Source organism: Clytia hemisphaerica, unplaced genomic scaffold, assembly GCF_902728285.1.
Source record: "Clytia hemisphaerica strain Z4C2 unplaced genomic scaffold, Clytia hemisphaerica genome assembly, whole genome shotgun sequence".
NCBI lineage: Eukaryota > Metazoa > Cnidaria > Hydrozoa > Leptothecata > Clytiidae > Clytia > Clytia hemisphaerica.
The window spans coordinates 1,034,154-1,053,395 of record NW_027104356.1 but is presented as its reverse complement, the minus strand read 5'-3'; the positions used below and the strand labels follow the sequence as shown (position 1 = coordinate 1,053,395).

The window sequence follows — 19,242 nt, the reverse complement described above, 5'->3', positions numbered from 1 at the left end:
TCTATTTTTTCTCGTACGCATTATTTGTATATCGTTGTTATTTATCTTTCTAGCTATCTGTTTGTTTTTGCTTTCTCAATACCAAATATCAATCCTTTTTGTAAATCCAATGTCAAATATTTTGTGTCATTTTTGTTTCTTTTGGAGAATCGTGGAATTTATATTCGTCTCTTCTGTTGACATTCTACAAAGCATCTTGACGAGAACAAACATCATAAGAACATGAAGCACTGACGGCCAGAATTTTCAGAACAAGCTATAAACATTTTAAATTTGCGGATAGTGTTTTAAGTTGTATTTTTAACTTTTGCTATTTTGCTTCCTACTGGTTAGAAGCCAAAATTGACTCAAAAATATACTTATTTCATACAAGGTTTTGTAATTATTTTTCAATATTATTATAATATTTCAATCAAAATGAATCGAAATTAAAAATTAATTTATTACAGAGTGATATTGTCTATCTTCCTGTTTGTCTCTCTATGGAAAAGCATTTTTACACTTTTTTAATGACTGACTTTTCCTACTGTATATCCCATTTTCATTCAGCAATGACACCTTCCTTAGAAATTCTTTAATTGTAAATCAGTGCAATCATTCAACCATAAGGTTTTGTTCGTGTTACGTGTCGTGTGTCAAACCTGACGGGGATGTGTCGCTGATGTTCGAAAAATGGACCTTTTTGAGAAAAGTTTCATCAAAATTTTCCAAAGTTTTTCCAAACTCCCCCAAAAAGGTACCCTACGAGGGACCACTAGCACTAACTTTTCTATTTTGTTTTGGTGTTTCTGCGATCCTACCTGGGACTCATGGCTCAGGTAAGTTATGGCATGTCTCAAAAACCTGAAAATTACCATGATTTTTGAAGGCCATTAGCCGGCAGAAAATGAGCAAACCAATGATTTGCTACGAAGGATACCATGATGAAGTTTCCCTGTAGGGGTGTTACCTAATTGTTTACGCCCTTATTTTCGCGAAAAACCGCAAAAACCAAAAAGTGCTGACGTCAGCAAAAACTTGTTTTTTAAATATCTCCAGTTTGGCTAATGGTAGAAACATGAAATTGGGACCAACGTTGAATATCATTAAAAGGATCATTTTGCAAAAAAAAACTTTTTGCTGTCTTGCTTTTGCTGTCGTCAGCAGAAATCAGCAAAATACGAAATTTTGCAAAAAAGTGCTGATGTCAGCAAAATTTCAAAAAATGTTTTTTGCAAAATGATCCTTTTAATGATGTGCAACTTCAGGCCATAACTTACCTGAGGGAGGTCACATAATCAGCAACACATTTCCGTTCCCCCATTTTGCCCAAGAACCCCCCCCCCCTCTTAAAGAATCCCCCTGATTCTGTAAGAATACTAGAAGGTGTATGGAAACGGTTGTAGCTTTGTTGATGTAGGAATGTTGTATCATGCCAACCTCGTCCCCGTGTATCACCCCAGGCTTTATTTACGTTACTGATTGACGCCAGAGAATACCCTGGTGTTGGCTGATGCGAGTTCCCCCTCTGAGAGCTTCTCAAAGCAATACGTCATAAAAAAATCTGACGTTATAAAGTTACACTGCAATGCAACTGCAATGCAAGAAAAACCATGATACTGAATTTATATGATATGAATAAAATACATGAATTACCCCAAAAATGAGAAAATGGCAAGACCAAGACCTGTGAAAGAAAACGATATGCGATGGTTTCAAATCCAGAGGAACAAATGAAATCTGATGTTTTGTTTTTGAATTACGTAATCTTACGAGTTCGAAAGCCAGCCAATGCAAGGGTGTTATCTAGCGATATCAGTAAGTAAGCATCGAAAAGCTGGGAACAGGGAACGAGGTTGATGTCATAAAGATTTCTCTTTCGAGCAAAGACGTTGAAAACGTTCGACTCGTTTTTTCAAAAATTTGCCGAAATTTGCGAAAAAAGTGACCCTGAATGGGACTAAAATTCCAAAATTTTCTCAAAGTTTACTACTTTTGCCCAAACCAAATTTTCCAGAAAAAGCACCCTACGTGGGACGGATTTTTTTTTGGTGTTTTTGCGACCACCTGGGACTCGTAGAGGTTAAAAAAGGTACCCTCAGCGGCGCATCATCCCAGTAACACCCCCCCCCCTCATCATATAGCGCAGTACTAATCTAGCCTGTACCAAGCTCTTCTTCGCTGATTGAAAAGATAACGCGAAGTGTCAGACACGGCAAGTTTTTTCAAAAGATACAACGTACAGAGCAGAAAAGGGGTGTGGTACAGGCTATACTAATCGAGACGAAAAGCAGTACTAAGTCGAGACAAAATGGCGGATGGGTGTAAATCTTTGGAGAAGATGAGGGCGTTGGGGCGCATATCAATAAAGTAAACAAACAAAATGGAGTCCGCAACATTCGAGCTCAAAAGAGCAATCTGAATTAATTTTTGATTTCGACCCAACCAGGTCTCGTTTTTCCATTGATATGGATAAATTTTCTGTGTAAGTATAGTAGATATTTCTGTAATTTAATAATACAAAATAGATCAACTTGAAATTCTGAATAGACCTTTTGCTAGTTAATTGGTGAGTTTTGGCAAAATGTTTTGAAAAATCGTTAAAAACCTCGAAAAGCACTATCCAGTCATTCGAAAAGTAAGAATAAGTAAAAAATCGCCTGCGGCGCTAAACCTTTATAACATTTAGAGAATTCCATATTTCCCTGTTTCTGTTGCGATTCTGTTGCAACGAATGAAACATATTCTTTTATCATTAGCTGAGTTTTTGTCACTAATTTTCCTATGCATGAGCCCTAAGAAATTGGCTGTTCCCCAATTTTTAAATCGCTTCACGGGCGTCTTGGTATAATGGCTGTTCATCAATAAAATTTCAAGGATTCCTTAAAATAACTCTTTTGGCAATTGATTTTTGTAAAAAACAAATTAAAAAACAAGGCGTTTTTTAGCCATTTGAAAGAGTTAAAATCAAGATTTTCTCTTGTCAGCGCAAACCATGGTTGCGCCTCCTCGGTCACTGTAAACAATTGGTTTTTGCTTCTAATTCTTTATTTCTACAGTTGGAAGACTAGGGAGCTGGAGTATTTCTTTTTGTGGTATTGTTCTCGAGAGGGAGATAGGAGTTTCACTGTGGAAGTAATTCCCCAGGCACCTAAGGGGAAAAAATTTTATTTGCTGTCCTCTATTTTTCTTCCACCTACCACTCAAAAAAAAAATCCTGTAAAGAGCCATATCAACTGAATATCAAAAAACCTTGAAAAATGCCAAAGTTTTTGCCGAAAAACCTATGAAAAACCACTTAAAAATGACCAAAAAAATCTGAAAACCTTGAAAATCCCGAATAAACATCCGTAGACACCCTGATAGACCTTTTTTCAAAGAGGCCACCTGTTGGATAATTATGTAGTCCGGCAGAAAAACAATGATAAAACCATGCATAATTATTACAATATGCATGATACAGTAATTATGCATGGCTCTATCATTGTTTTTATAGCTGGACTGCATAATTTAAATAATTATTCAACAGGACATCCTCTTTGAAAAAAGGTCTATGACCTGTCTGGTCATTAAAATACAAACTTAAATCAAAACAAAAATGGTAGAGTAGAGCTGTGAGCGGAGCTGCGTAGTTTATTTGTTTTGAAATTTTGCTGCTTTGATTGGTCAGTCATTTGATGTGATGGCTATGCATGTTTGCCTCCACACTGATGCAACTTACCCAACTTCACGGTAGTCTATGTCTTTAAAGAACAAATTTCTAAAAGGCTTTTATCCAGACAATGTCAATCGAACGAATCGAACGAATCAAACGCCAAATCAATTGAAAGCAGTTGAACACAATCGAATAATTGCAATTCAATTGTCAAACGCAATCAAATCGCAATTGAATATTACCCAGGACATGATTTACCGTTCGATTGCTTTGAATACGTTCGATTGTATTCAATTATATGTTCGATTACATTCGATTGATTCAATTGTATTAGATATTATTCGCTTCCGTACGGTACTTAAGCGCTGGGCCTCCTATGCTCAAAAGCTCTAACGGAGTGACCTAATTTAATTTAATCCCAATCAAACTCATCGAACAACATAATCGTAATCGAACGAAATCTATCTATCTATCTATCTATATATTTCAGTAGTTAACAACATAAATGTTTGTTCTCCCTACATATAAAAGCATTAACAAGAATAAGATAAATGAAATTGGTTTAATGATAAAAAATGTTTGTATGTTTATTCAATAATAAATATGTAAAAAGTTGTTAATTCTAAAAAAAAAATCTAAGTATGTTTGGTTGAGGACAAAGCCTAGGTTATCGAGATTAAGAGTAACGAGCATAAGGCTAAACAAAATGTTCTGAGAATGCCAAGATACGTGGAGGCAAAGTAGTAATGAGAAGTTTGAGCCTCAGGCTTAAGTCATGAGTAGTAATTAATAATATTGACGTTCTAGGCAAACTAAAATGGTGTAAAGTTGGTTAATCTATGATTAATTGAATGTAATTCAAACACAATCGAATATTACCCAGGAATTGGCCGTTCGATTGAGTTTTGATTACGTTCAACCACCGAATCGCAATTATTTGATCGCGTTCGATTACGTTCGATTGGTTCGATTGCGATTTTTCTTCAAAGTTGCTCGATTGACACCGTCTGGTTTTATTCGGCCATTCCAGTTTTTATCTGTTACCCCCCAACAGACGACATGAAATTTCCGTGACAAATCTACAAAATACTTATCAAAACTGTGGAATTCTGTTACTGTAACCTAAAAAATCATGGAATTCCAATACTTTAATGCAAAATTAAGTAATATTCATGGAATTTCGAACTTTCTCTCTAAAGTTTGCCTGGAATTCTGTACCAAAATTTATTTTAAATATTGATGTCGTCCATTAGAGGGTAATGTTTTTTTTTTCTGGAATGGCCCATTGTTTTGTGTCAACAGCAGTTGGGTGAAAACAGCAATTATTGCTCTATTCAGCAACAAAAAGTGATTTTTTTCAATTTTTCATTACTCAATAACATGAAAAGTTCTTAAATGATATGTAAAAAGATCCTGCATCAATGTCAAAACACAGCTAAAAGGAGAAAACAGAACCCCAGTTGTAAGTTTGTTTACATATGACTCGATTTTGATAGTCTGCATTTCTGACAGAAACCAGTTAAAAACAAAAATAAACGAGGAAAAGTGGGCCTACTAATTGTGAGGGGTGTCGAATACCATGTGTTCAATAATAAAATCAACTTTTCTTTTCAAAAACAGCAAAAATTGCCGAAAGCAATTTTCATTTATTTACTTTTTTAACTTCTCTGCTTGATCTGCATGTTATCGTTGAAAAATTGCAGTTTTTGGCAATAATAGATGCCGAAAAAAGAAATAATTACTGTTTTTATCTTAAACACCCAACTGGTCAACCAATAATGTAATCAAACGCGCTCGAATAATTGCAATTTGATTGTCAAACTCAATCGAATCTCAATCAACGTCCGTTTCCTGGGTAATATTCAATTGTGTTCGATTGAGATTCGATTATGTTCGCTTAGTTCAATTACCGTAATGTTCAATCAAGATTAATTACAATTAAATTAGCCCACCTCTAGAGCTTTAGAGCATTAGCATGGGCATCCACCAATATGCCCTTTGAAGATCATAAAAAGTGAACGGGTAAGTACCACACAAGACAAGAGTTATTAATGAGAGCCAATGCAATTGAATTTTAATCATTTTAAAAACGTAATCAAAGCAATCAAACAGCAAATACCAGGTAATATTCGATTACGATTCAATCAACCCAACAACCTAATGACAACAATCAACCAAAGAAACCAATAAAAGATCAAAGAGAAAAGCCTTGTGGGAAAAAATGATTTTTTGCCAATCTTGGGCATTTGCCAAATTCAAAATTAAGATAGCAGGTTTCATTAGTTTTCCTATAAGACTCCCTGGCTGGATAAGCAAACATGAAGAAATAGAAGAAAACTAAAAATTTACCCTTTGGAAAACTTTGTGATTGCTTTATTTTGCTCAACCGCAAACACTTGTGCAAGCACCAAATATTTTATTATGAAATCACCACGATACCAATTGTTTTATTCTTTCCAATCAAAAAATTGTTGTGCGATTGTTTGAAAAGAAGTATCCAATGTTCACTAAGTTTTGCATATTAAATTACTCCAGCCACTTGAGCCATAAATTATCTGCTCCGTATTACGGAAATAAAAGCTCTAGTACTTTATGGGATGTCGCACAAGAAGATTCGCAGTGTTATGGGGTCTTCAATCGGGAGAATGTTAGTGTGATAATTTAAACAAAACTTATTTATAGGTAATATCTACTTTCCCGCTGGTTTTACTTGCACCCACCGAAGTGGGGAGTAATTGTTATGCAGTAGACTGTCTCGTCCGCCTAAAGGAGTATGAAAATAATGTGTAAGATATTTGGGATATAAATATTTTAATCAGTGGGTAGACCAAGAACAGGGAGTAGCTTGTTCTGCCAGACCTAATCTTTTGTTTTAGGCTGCGATCCCTACATAATGGTCCTATATTGGTGTCTAGTCTTTTAATGAATTAATTGGTCAAGAAACAAGGAAACAGTAAAATTTTCTCAACACTCGCACTCTATCACTTGGGACATTTGAAAATGATCTAGGGTTTGTTACATTATGGTGAAATTGGTTTGGAAAGCACAGATAACCATCACTGATCAGTGTTATTATATTATTGTGTGAAATTAAGTTATCCTTTTATGTGTTGAATTTTTAAAATTGAATTAAGGTCAGCTCTTTTTCCATAATGAGTCTTTTTGAGTGAATGCCGATTTCAAGCTGTGTTGTGGACAACACTATTTTCAAGGCAACTTTGGTTTCCAATCCATCCAAAGGTAGAAGGTAATTTTTAAAGGTAGAATTTAAATATTTGATTTCTACACAAATGTTTACGGCTTCAGCTAAATTACTTGGTACTTGGTTGTCTTTGTTTGTTAATTTGTTTTGATTTTAATGGAAGAACTTTTGATTTGTGGTAAGAAAAACCTCTGGTGTAGGAATAAAAAAGACTGATTAGGTTGCACCGTTAATAAGATGGCTTTTAAATTCTTGGTTCCTTCTTTCTATAGTATAAGATTGATTTTACAATAACAATGAGGCTTAAAAATGCTGAAAATAACAACAATTTTAATGCTAAGCCTGGAATTACTGAATTTTAGGCAAATTGTGGGTCAAAATAGTAAAAGTAGGGTACAAAATATCTTAAATGCCTTATTTTTGCCATAAAATTAAGAACAAGATGAGAACAATTTGAAGCTTGAAGTGTCAAAAAATAAGAATTCAGCCAAGCCTAGACAAAAACTTACTTAATATTATAAAGTAGACTGAACTTCAGGTTCCTGATGTATTTACTCTCATGATGTTCAATCTACTATTTATTAGAAGAAGAATATTGGACTGAAAAAAAACCAGCAATTAAAGGGCTGTTACTACGATTTCAAATGAAAAATTAATGAGACTGTCTCAATAAGATAATGTATTTTCCATAATATTTATTTTGCTTCCTCTGCTTACTTTTTCCTCTCAAGAGATTCGTTAAAAAAATAAGATTGGTGAAAAACTGACGACTGTCGAGAGCTCATCATGGGTGATTATAAGATGAGCTGGTGCCTTATTTTATTATCAATATCATGTGTTTCAGTATCACAAAGTTCACTTTTCTCAGTTGGGATAATGTTGATTTTTGAGTTGAAATATTTCTTCTTCTTCTTCATTTTTATTTCGTAGTAATAAAAAGTTTTGATTATAGAACGAACAAAAATATCACAAAAAGTTTTAGTGTTTAAATCAACAATAAAGTGTAAATTGACCTATTCTCTCTTCAAATATAACTTCCCCTTTTTTCATGCAAAAGACTTTTAAAGCAAGTGTATCTTATTACTATGGGTACCATGACAACGACTTAGTTTGGAACAACATAAGATGGCTGAAATTCGAGTTTCATGTTAAAGATTTATTCTGTTTATAATACACTTTATCTATCTCTCTCTCTTTGTCTTTGTCAGTTTGGTCTAAAGTAGAATACCTCATTTAGAAAGCGATATTTTTGTCTATTTTTGTCTTGTGGACTGAAATTTGTCAAACCGACATTGGAGGTTACTTTTTTTGTATATTATTCTGTAAAATTTTTCAGAGCTTCATTTGCAATCAGAATTTTTTGTTGGAAAGGAATTATTTTTTTGGATTTGGTTTGTCTTTAATCCAGCATTAATCATTTTCAACTGTTGTGATTTTCTCAACTTTCTTGGTTTTTCTTTTCTCCAGAGGGGAGTACAGACACAGGGTACTGACTTATAGCCAGGTGGTGGTGTCTATTTTTGCATTTCAAAAAAGTTAGTACCCGGTACTACTTTGGGGGTGGGGTGTGTATTTTTCACTCTTCACTCTTCTACAGGATACTATTTGGTACTTTTTCACAGAATTTTGCTGTTTTTCAATAACAAATATTAATTTTTTTGATTTGAAATTTTTTTAATCGACAAATTTTTTTTACTCTTTTGAGAAATTTTTCGATTTTTTTGAAGACAAAACTTCCAAAATGGTCAAGAAGTGTGTGATGAAAATCAAAGGACAAAAGCTTCTGACTCCATCATGATGGAGTTTGCTTGAACTAACTGTCAATTTTCAGTCTGAAAAAGTAACAATAGTACCCCTCTCTTGGTCTAATCTGTGGTGTCCCTATTTTTTACAGCAAAAATGAAGTAGTACCCGGTACTAAATATGGGTGGGTGGTACTAAACAAAATTTTAGTAAAAAATCAAGTTTGTACCCCCCCCCCCTGTTTTCTCTGTTATTTTGAGATCCGATTTCTAATTTCCTATTTTTAACGATACGATAAAAAAAGTTCAAAATTTCTTTCATTGTTAAAAGTACCAATCCCGGTGGGAGAGGTTGGTTTACTTAGATAAAATATTGATGTTGGGTATGTGCGGACGGGAAGTGTCGGTTTTTTGACCTCCCAGGTCTCTGTAAGATCAACAAAAAGTTAAAATAGTGTCTCTAAGCATCGAGATTTCCTCTTTCTGGGTCTTTTTAAGGCAATATTTTATGAACTACCTGCAAAAAGAGTATTTCTTTCGTTTCAGATGCCAGTAAAAAAATTATTTGAAAGAAAAAACACAATATAACGAAATGAATGAACTACAATGAGCACACAAGACCACCTCTTGAAAACATTAGATTTGGCTTTAACGCCTACTGAAGCCGGAGCCGTCAATTTCAGTCATTTGCGTACTTTGTTACTTGGATTGATTAATTCGACATCTCATGGACCTTCAAACGAAGAAAATAAAGTGCGAAAAAACTCGTCTACCATCAAGGTTTGTATTTATATCGAGAAGACCAATCTTCAACTCGACCATATGATTCTCTAGCATCTATCTATGTCTGTCTTCGTTTGGATGTTAGATGATAACCGTGACTGTTGGTGTGACTTTATTTTACTCACTCAATAACTTTAGCATACAAATCTCCTATTATTTGAATTTCATAAATCGCCTGCAATATTCATTATCAACGGAAAATCTCATTATTTGGCATCTTCATCTGAAAAACAGAACTGGGAAATGTAATTTCGTTATTTATGTTTTTATTTCTTTAGAGTGTGGATGAGAAGGACAGTGGTATAAACTTATACAGAAAAGATTCTCTCTCCAAAGGTTCTTCAAAAGAACAAATCGACAGGTTGGTTTCCACAGTCTTCCTGTGATGCGATTCTTATTTTCATAAACTTTGACCATATATGACAGCTTCAGTAAAAACAAGATAAGTAATACACTGTAAATGTTGAACAAATTTCTAGAAAAATCATTAATCAACTAGCGGAACAAATTCAAGTCTCTAAAGGCTTTCAAACCCGAGTTCATTTCTGGATTTTTATTTACAGTATTACTATCACTCTGACGATGCCTTTGTTGTGAAGTGAAATATTAGTTTTTCAAAAAAAATGAAAATTTTGTTGTTTCTGATCTGACTCCACATAGATCCATGGCATAATCAATTTTTGGATTAAGTTTTATCTTGTTTTTACTGAAGCTGTCATATTGTACAGTTTAGCTTTAGAATTTGGTATTGTTTCCTTTTTGTTGGTATAATAATGTTTATCTGCCTGTCTGCCTGTCTGTTTGGTTACTTTACGCCCTGGAAGATTTCAGAAGTACTTGTAATTGTTATATTGAATACAATCTTTGTTTCAGTTTACTTGCATCACAAAAAAGTTTGGAGGATCGTATCAACTCATTAGAGAACGATTTAAATTCTTATTCCAACTTCGCTTCGAACGAAAAGATTCTTGGTAAAGATGAGGATGAATCCAGCTCTGGTGATGGTCGCAAAGAACGGGTCAACTCTCTTGATTCACTTGGTCCTTCCTGGCAGAATCTGAAGACGAAGAAACGTTTAGAATCCGCAGAGGAAGCTATTGATAAACTATTTTCTTTAATGAACGAAGTGATTTCTACGAAAGGGGATGAACCCGCATCGGGCGCCAATTCACAAGAAGGAGATTTGAAAAATGATTTGACAGATCTTGCGAAAACATTAGATGTTGAGAATAAGAAACTTGGTGAGAAGCAAGACCAGTTTGAACAGAATGTCGATAGATTGACAAAAGACTTTAAAGATTTGAGAGAGGAGTTTGCGAAATTGAAAACTGGTGTCGAGATAAATAAAGAGGGTGTTGCTTCGAATGGGCAACAATGTGTTGAGAATAGGAAACTCGGAAATGAAAATAAAGGTCTGATTGATAAGAATGTAATTGATATTGCTGATTTAAGAAAGAAATTTTCAAAGCTTGGTCAAGAGAAAAATACGAATGACAATACCCAGATTGTTGAAACTAATGCTGGAGCTTCGCAATCAAATGTGGAGGATATTGAAAGATTGCAGAAACAGATTGATGCACTATCCAACAAATTAAGTAAAAAGAGTGAGCAAAAAGATCTGATTGAGTTGGACAACAAATTTTCCGATCACCAGGAGAAAATGAGCAATGAACTTGAATCAATCCAAAAAGAGATTGCAAAATTGAAAGAAGGAATGTCGAATTTGGACAATGCAGAAATGAAAGAGTTGATTGACAGTATGGATGATTTGAAGAAGATGGCCAGAGAAATTGAAGATTTGAGGAAATTGAGTGATCTGAAAGATCTGGCGGATAATGTACACAGTCTAAAAGGTTTGTTGATTTATTATCCGTCAAAAAGGGGGCATACCCATTTCGGATGCCGGGGCAATTTCACCCACTGACCTTTATATACCCTGGACCAAGCTTCTCAGTCCCAGTCAAGCAAAATCTTTGATCGGAGTTTTTTGAAAAGTGGTACACTAATGGCGGCACTACTCGATAGCGGTGTAAATGCATCGAGAACGCTAGGTCTACTTTTTCTCAAATTCTTTTGGTGATGTAGCGGCGTTAGACGTTAATTTTTAACATTGCAATGGCTTATTCTCGGGTACCAATTCCAAAAAAACTCGAATCAAAGATGGCGGATATTGCTTGGTCCAGGGATATATAAAGGTCAGTGATTTCACCTCTTTTGAATGTTTAGACGATAAAATTATAGTAAATTTTTGAAGGTTATTGATTAGTTTACTTACCTTTTCGAATACCTAAAATTGCCATTAAAGCTCTAATTAACTCTAATTGGTTCGAACTACAAAGATTGAAATTAGGGTTTGTATGTATCATATCATTCTGATATGCTGTTATGCAATTCATGATATTTATGACGTAATGTTTTCTACGGAAAGGCCCCGGTTTTTGCCAGTGGTGGCAAATTCTATACAACTTTTATCTGGTTTAAAAGTGCCACTACTGGCTAAAACCGGGGTATTTCCGTAGAAAACATTGTGTCACGAATATTATGAATTGTCAGGCACGACGGAAGCTTTTTAGATCTGGTACGGCGAATGAGGAAATTTAAGCGATTTTATAGCGATTTGACCGACGAAGAGGAAAACTTCGGGTATTTTTGTGAAAATCTGGTACGGCGGGGCGGCCGCGTACCTGCCGTACCCCCCCGTTGCGTCGTGCCTGATTGTATGCCGTTTTAGATATTAGGTCTGAACTCGATATGTTGAAGAACCTACAAAACGATTCGAATGACAATCACAAGCAACACATTGAAGACTTGATCAACAAATTGAAAGAAAACTCGACAAACCAGCACGCTTTTGATGACGAAATAAAGAATCTCAAGGAAGCATTAGAAAACTTGAATGCGTCGGTGAAAGAGATTGGAGAGAAACAAATTGATGTTATGAATTCCGCCATCGACAACAAGAAGGATGAGACTTCTGAGGAAAAAACTGATGCTACTATAGAGAATAAGGTTTGCACTTCTCGCTTTCTTGTTTCTGCCTGGCTCATCAATTTGTTAATTCTTTCCATAATAGTTAAAGGTCATTGGTTCATCAACTACATGTTTTTTTTATAAGCATTGCACTTGTAAGCATATCTAGGCTCAGATATGGGGAAAAATTAAGCATATGCTAAACATTACTTCGAGCCTATGAAAAAAGTATAAGCTACTTTGTAGTATGGATATAAGCAGTATTATAGTAGTATAGCAGTATATAAGCAGTATTAAGTATTAGGATATAAGCATCCTTCAAGCATTTTTCAGCCTTATTAAGCTTTCGACCTAAGCGTCTCTGATTTTTATATGCTTATAAAACAAAACATGTAGTGAAGAACTAGCCGGTCGACTTTAATCATCCATTTCTAAGCCGTCACACCATGAGTATAATTTTTGACTAATTTGCTAGTGGTGGTTGAAATTAAAAATGCTACTAAGTAAAAAGTAAACGTGCAATTTCAGTAACTTTACTTTAGTAGATGAAAGATCTTCTGGTCGAAATTTCTTTTCGTAAGAAAAAGACTTTCTTAGCGAATTATTCTCTCGTATTCTTTTCCACTTAAAAAGGACTTGAGAAATTTCGAAGAAGAACTAAACAATTTGAAAGAAGCTCAACAAAGACTGGAAACCATGCTTCAAAACCTCATCAATACAACCAAATCGAGGGAGAATGAAACTAATGATAAAAACGCCAACTCTGTTCCAGGTTTGTACCTAACTTGTATTGTTGCAGATCGTGATTGGAAATAGATTTGCGAAGGAGAATGCTTATTCTCACCTACGTTTTTCGAATCTCATTCGAAAGAGTAAAATGGTGATTCCCCTCTAAAAAGAAGAAGCCGAAGGAAATCTTAATAGTCTGCATGATCTTTTCATACGTTGTCCTTTCCAAAGAAAACCTATACTTCTGGAAAATATTCATATTTACAATAAGACCCGATGAGAGAAGCTTCAATTAGATCGATATGCCAACGGTAGCTCTCTAAAATGACTTTGTTTTGTAGCAATTTAGAAGAAAATTTTTTTTTGATGCTATGCATTCTATTGATATTCTATGTTCACTAATTTTTTTATATCTTTCCAGCTTTTGACACATCAGTAGTGGCTGCAATTCAACATCTTGCTCAACAAAACCGTCAACAAATTTCAGCGTTGCAAGCTGAAACAAACTTGTTGAAAAAACTTCAACATAACAACAACAACACGACGCATGCGCCAAGTGAACCACAAGTGAACGGTGAGGCTACACAACAAAACACGATGTTGGAGACTCTCCACAATCATTTGATTACATTACAGGAGGAACAAGTGAGTCTGGCTGGACAATTAGCCAACATGCTGGATGATACCAAGGATGAATTCAATAGGAAACAGGTACCACTTATTTCCCATCTGAAGCGAGTGGCCCGTGTGGTTTTCACGCACACGCTGGATTGAAAGTAAATAATGAGCCAGTTGTTGAAAAATATGTCACGTGCAAATCAAGGAGAGCGCTGGATTTAAAACTTGAAAAAGGTTGAAGATTCTATTAAACCTTTTGGCCTTTTTCTTTATGGTGTAGGATTGGCCTTCTCGAAGAGTACAACAAAGGTACTTTTTCAAAGCAAGGAAAATCTCTGGAAGCTTACAATCAGGTTCGATAAGCTGGGTGAAATTTGTATGGATCAAAGTTAAGAAAATTTTTTAGAATTATTTATTTGGACGTTATAAATACCAGAATGTCTACTGATAAGAAAATAAAAGTTGACCTCTCTCTCCCCTTCTTTATCCAGCAACACATTGATGCATTGTACGGATATATCGAGAAACTACAGAACAACAAAGCAGACAAGCAAGATACCGATTCCAGCATCAATGTCAACGCGGACAAACAAGCTCTGGATAGCAAGGTGGGTCGGAATTTTTTTTTGGCGTTATCTCTCACGTGCTTTATAAACGAGGGGATATAATTAAGGATTGAAATCTTATCTTCAAATCTTATATACGGTGAAGACCAAATTGCCAGGGGGTTGAAAATTGTGCCTCTAGATATTAACAAGGAGGTATTTATTAGCTACCTAAGAGTATCTCAACTCCACTTCCTATTTCAATTCAAACAATAAACTAGTGAACTTTATTCTTTTGAAATGTCACGTGTCATACTTCTCGTAACCTAAATCACATTTCGTAATTGTCTGCTTCTAACTTTTACAAAGATAATACAAGTACCCTTGCAAAATGCTAAATTTGCAATATTTTGAAGGGTAATCTTTCGTTTTTGGGCTTATCAGGATTATCAATCCAAAGTTTTCGCTCATTTACTATCCAAAGGACTTGATGATGCGTTCAGCTTTTCCCGGTGACGGCTAGTTCCTAGGTATTAATCATGCAATTTACCAACTTTTATTCACGATTCTCCCTGAAGGTGAACATCAGCACATTTGATGAACGTTATCAACTGTTGGAACAAGCTCTTCAGAACGCCCTCCAACGCCTTGATCAATTTGTGGAGAAAGAAAACACCCTCAGTAACGCCCTCGATAAATTACATTCTGATCTCGATTCCAAAATGGACTCTGAGGCTGAAAAGAAGTTGAAGAAATTCATGGGTATAATTAATTTATTTCTGAATTTTTGTTCTCCGAATTGAATTGCACTAGCAATGTTGTGTATATAACCTTTCGTGGACAGTAGAGTGACTGAAACGATCTGGAAGATCCTAGAGCTCCGACCCTATCGAGTGCGGTAGTGCTGGTTTACTACCACTCAGAATCTAGACAAAGCAAAGCTAGCTGTCTCCATCGCCAAAAAACACTGATACGTAAACGAAGACGAAACGTGTTTGGTTTGAAACTCGCTAGCCTATCACATTTTCCGTTCCTCGCGTTGAAAATCGGATCACATAATCTCACTTTATCTCCATTGGAGAATCAGGGAAAATTTCCTTTACTATTTCACTTTCCTACAAGTATTTTCCGCTCTTAAAAGAGGCTTACGTAGTTTAAGTTAAAATATGATAATCCTTTTATATGTTTCTTTTAGAGGATCGTTTGAAAGAAATTCAAAAATCGCGTACTACTCTTCATCAGCACGATGACGTCACAAATGAAGATGACACCATTATGCTTCAATTACGTAATGCAGCAGGGTTACGGAAGCCGATGTCGCTTCTTTACAATTGTATATCATGTGATCGACCTGTCGATATTTCGATGCGAGGGGTGATGGGTTCAGTTCCGCATAATTTTCCCGCCAAAAAATCGATGGGTCCCTATACGTCTTACGATTTGGAAAGTGTAAGTTTCTTTTCTTTCTTTTGTTTATTTTTTACTTTACTAAAACTTAATAGAATAAGACCTTTCAAGAAGGGGATCTTCTCATAAGAATGGTCAGTTAATCTAGGAATGTTACTGTGATTCAGTAGGAGTATTCGGTTCGCCCTCTACTTCGATCGCAAATTTTCTTACGCCGATGCTTCCAATTTTTTATCGAAAAAAAAGATGGATTACATTTTTGATCCATTTGTGCCATTCTTTACGGACTACTTGTGCGTTTTGATCACACGGTCGAAAGCTTAATTCTGCTAAAATTTCATGACCATGCACTTCCTTTCTTTTCTTCACAGCTACGAAACAACAAAAAATCACAACAGCCACAACCACAACAACCCTACGAGCGGTCGAACGGCCGACAGTGTGGCGGACAACACACCACATTCAACTCGACGACATTAAGAAATCAAAAGAATCAACAACAATATTCAAATGGTATGAGCAAGCCTAGGCTACCTCTGTTTTGATATTTTCTTTCGTTTCGAGCGTAAACCCCCTCCCCCTACTCTTCGGGATATGCACACTGCTCTTCTTTCGATTATTGAATTTTTTCAATTTAAATCACATGTGTACTGAGGTTTCAATGAAAGGCGGAAGGAAGCTGGACTTAAAGTCTGGAGTTGTCGCACTACACCTTGTTCCCCCTTGTATTTCGGTGTCCTTTCTCAAACTCACTGTGAGGGTTTACTTAAATAGTTCCTGTCAAGACCGGCTCTCACTCCCCTTCAAGTTTATGGTCTAAAATGTTTACAAAAAGTTCTTTTTTTTTACATATATTTGTTGGACCAACATCGGGCCTTTCATTAGCATGTTTATGTCCGTGGTGCTGTTTGTGAGTTTTCATTCAAGATTATTTTAGAAGAAACGGCACATTGTATCAATCAGTACGGATTATCAATAATTAATAGTACGTTTTACACTCGATCAACGGTAATCGAGAACACATAAGAAATACCAATGTTTCAACGCTGGGCCTTCACACCGTTTCTTATCTATTTTCATATATCTTATCTTTGTATAGAATTCGTGGATGCGGTAGAACGAAGCTCGCTTGAACAACAAGATTTCTCAGTCATTGATTGCGTTGTCGGTAAAGATGGTCAGATCTATCGTGGACGCTTCAAACCGGTATGTTGTTTTGTTCCTTGTTGTAAAGAAGCACTGGAAGCACTCCTGCTCCATGTATGACTTCTGCTGTATACTTGCAAACAAAAATGATCTAGACTTGTTCCCAGGGTTATACCTTTCCATATAGATTTACTCTAATTTCATCAAACTTACTCAATTTCTTCACTATCTTCACAACAGGGTCCGTTCACACAGCCGGCACCGAAACGAGCAAGTTTGAGCAACAATCGACTGAATAACAACAACAAATATAAACAACGCTACACGCATTCCGCAACTATACCCTCGCAACACAAGGTAGGTGGTGATCATCACACAACACGATAAGTTCTAACCTCGATAATAGCGCTCCGCGACGCATACGTCATAATTATTACTTTTCACTTTTTTTGACATTTGTACGAGTTGCAATCCCACAATTCAATGCGGCTCAATTAAAAATACGTGCAAGTTGTTATATATCTTTTGTCAAATGATGCAATTAACGTGCAAAAGAGATTAACGCAAAGGTTGATGGGATTGGAACTCGTACAAATACATAGAGAGTAATGATTATGTCAAAAATAAAATCTATTTTTAGATTCAGCGCGATGCGCTATTCAGCTTAATTGAATGAAAAATTGCGTAACATGCCATAAAAATGTATTCGTGGATTTTGCTTTGAAAAATTAATTTCATTTTAGAATATGTACTTGTCTTTAATTTATGTTTGGTTTTATTATCCAAGCATTCAATAGAAGGTCAGATTTTGAAGGAAAAGATAACCAGTTAAATGAATTTTCTTCCCTTGCAGGAGTCAGAGCTACAATCGCGAGATGAGAGTCGCGCCTTATCCGCCAATGGCCACGTGACCGAAAAGATTCCTGTTACACCAATTCAAAATGGTAGCCCATCACCGGTTAGTGGGTTAGCACGTGAGAAACAACGAACGCCAAGCCCATTATTGAATAAATCTTTTACCGGCAGCCGAGAGAAACCACGTGAGGGGAGTCCCATTGTTCTCCCACCAATCAGTCGCGATGGAAGCCTGGTGAACGATGAACCGACCAATGGTGGAGGCTCGTAAATAAATGCCAGATCCTTTATACTGATGAAGTTAGTTCCCTAACTACCTTGACTTTCGTTTCAATACACCTAGCAACCTACACTTCACGAGAGGAATGGGTTAAGAGCTTTGAGGGTAAGATGACGTCAAGTGACAGAGTTCTTAAATTCTATCAGTGTAATTAATACACCCCTGTATTAATGACCCGGTGAAGAATTGAAATCCAACGGAAAATCAATTCCACAGGGTTTGAATTTAAAATCTAAAAATCTCAGTAGGTGAGAAATTTTAACTTAATAATTGTCATTTCAACAGTTGCGAGTCTGGTTTTCCTAAAATTCACTAATGTGTATTTTGTCGATTTTTGACTGGGGTAGAGAACCTCAATATATTTTGACCGGGTTCACTCAATAACCCAATGCAATATTTTCACTGGGTTCTCCACCGGGGCGGATCTTACCGGGTCACTTTTACAGGGCTGTGCTAATTCATACATTTGGTGTCACCTGACCCTGGCGAACTCGCATCCAACCCATTTTTTGCTTTTTTCGAAGCAAGAGTTGATAGGTTTATTGCGAAGAAAACATGTCCTTTTGCTAGGAATATAGTATGGTGAATGTAACAAAAATAGGCTTGATTAAACTGAAGAAATTACCTGCATTATAGTTCCTTCAAGCTACTGAATTTGTCTGGCTGTGGCTTTGGCTATTGATCTTGAAGATCATGATTTACTACCGTGGACCATCTGGTCTTTTTCTGATAAATTTATTTTGCCAGTTAATATATTTTTTGAATCATAAAATCTTTTTAATATATAACAAAAATGTGTAAATAAGAAGGTTTGAGTTGTATTTTATACTGTAATGTTTTATTGTTTATAGACTTTAAAAGTGTCCGTGAAAAAATGACCGCTTTTTGTCTTGTTAATCGAATTCCGGACAAGTTTATTTATTGATGATTATATTGTGGTAGCGATTAAAAAGGTTTTAACAACAATTACTGGTTTTTTGTTTATAATGTTTTAAATGTAGAGGTGTCACCTTATTTCATAATAAAAATAATTCAATATCTCTTAGTCTAGATAGACCTCTAAAGGAGCAAGAATCCGTTAGTGGATGCCAGTAACCTAGATATCTCCCTGAAAACGACCAGTATTTGGAGTTTGGCATTTTCATTTCATGAACAGGGCATGGACAGTTCTGGTCAAGGTATTTTACATAAAATAATTATATTAAAATGACGTAATGTTATATTTTTATACCTGTTAAATTAATTAATGAGGTTTTAATATGAAGAATGGAAATTTGAAATTAAGAATTTTTTGTGTTCAATTGATTTGGTGTGTAGCATTGAGTTTCAAG

The 19,242-nt window shown here is 35.5% G+C and overlaps 1 protein-coding gene across 1 annotated transcript; it reads left to right on the top strand.

Annotated features, from left to right (window-relative positions):
• The first annotated feature begins 9,123 nt into the window (after nucleotides 1-9,123).
• On the top strand, nucleotides 9,124-19,198 carry LOC136818312 (uncharacterized). The gene is made up of 13 exons (XM_067074694.1): nucleotides 9,124-9,358; nucleotides 9,640-9,722; nucleotides 10,235-11,214; nucleotides 12,093-12,370; nucleotides 12,965-13,103; nucleotides 13,482-13,771; nucleotides 14,170-14,286; nucleotides 14,802-14,985; nucleotides 15,419-15,672; nucleotides 16,002-16,143; nucleotides 16,730-16,836; nucleotides 17,017-17,133; nucleotides 17,630-19,198. Exons 1-13 carry the CDS (start codon nucleotides 9,185-9,187, stop codon nucleotides 17,900-17,902), a joined length of 3,138 nt encoding a protein of 1,045 aa, XP_066930795.1. The 5' UTR covers nucleotides 9,124-9,184; the 3' UTR covers nucleotides 17,903-19,198.
• The last annotated feature ends 44 nt before the right edge of the window (nucleotides 19,199-19,242 follow it).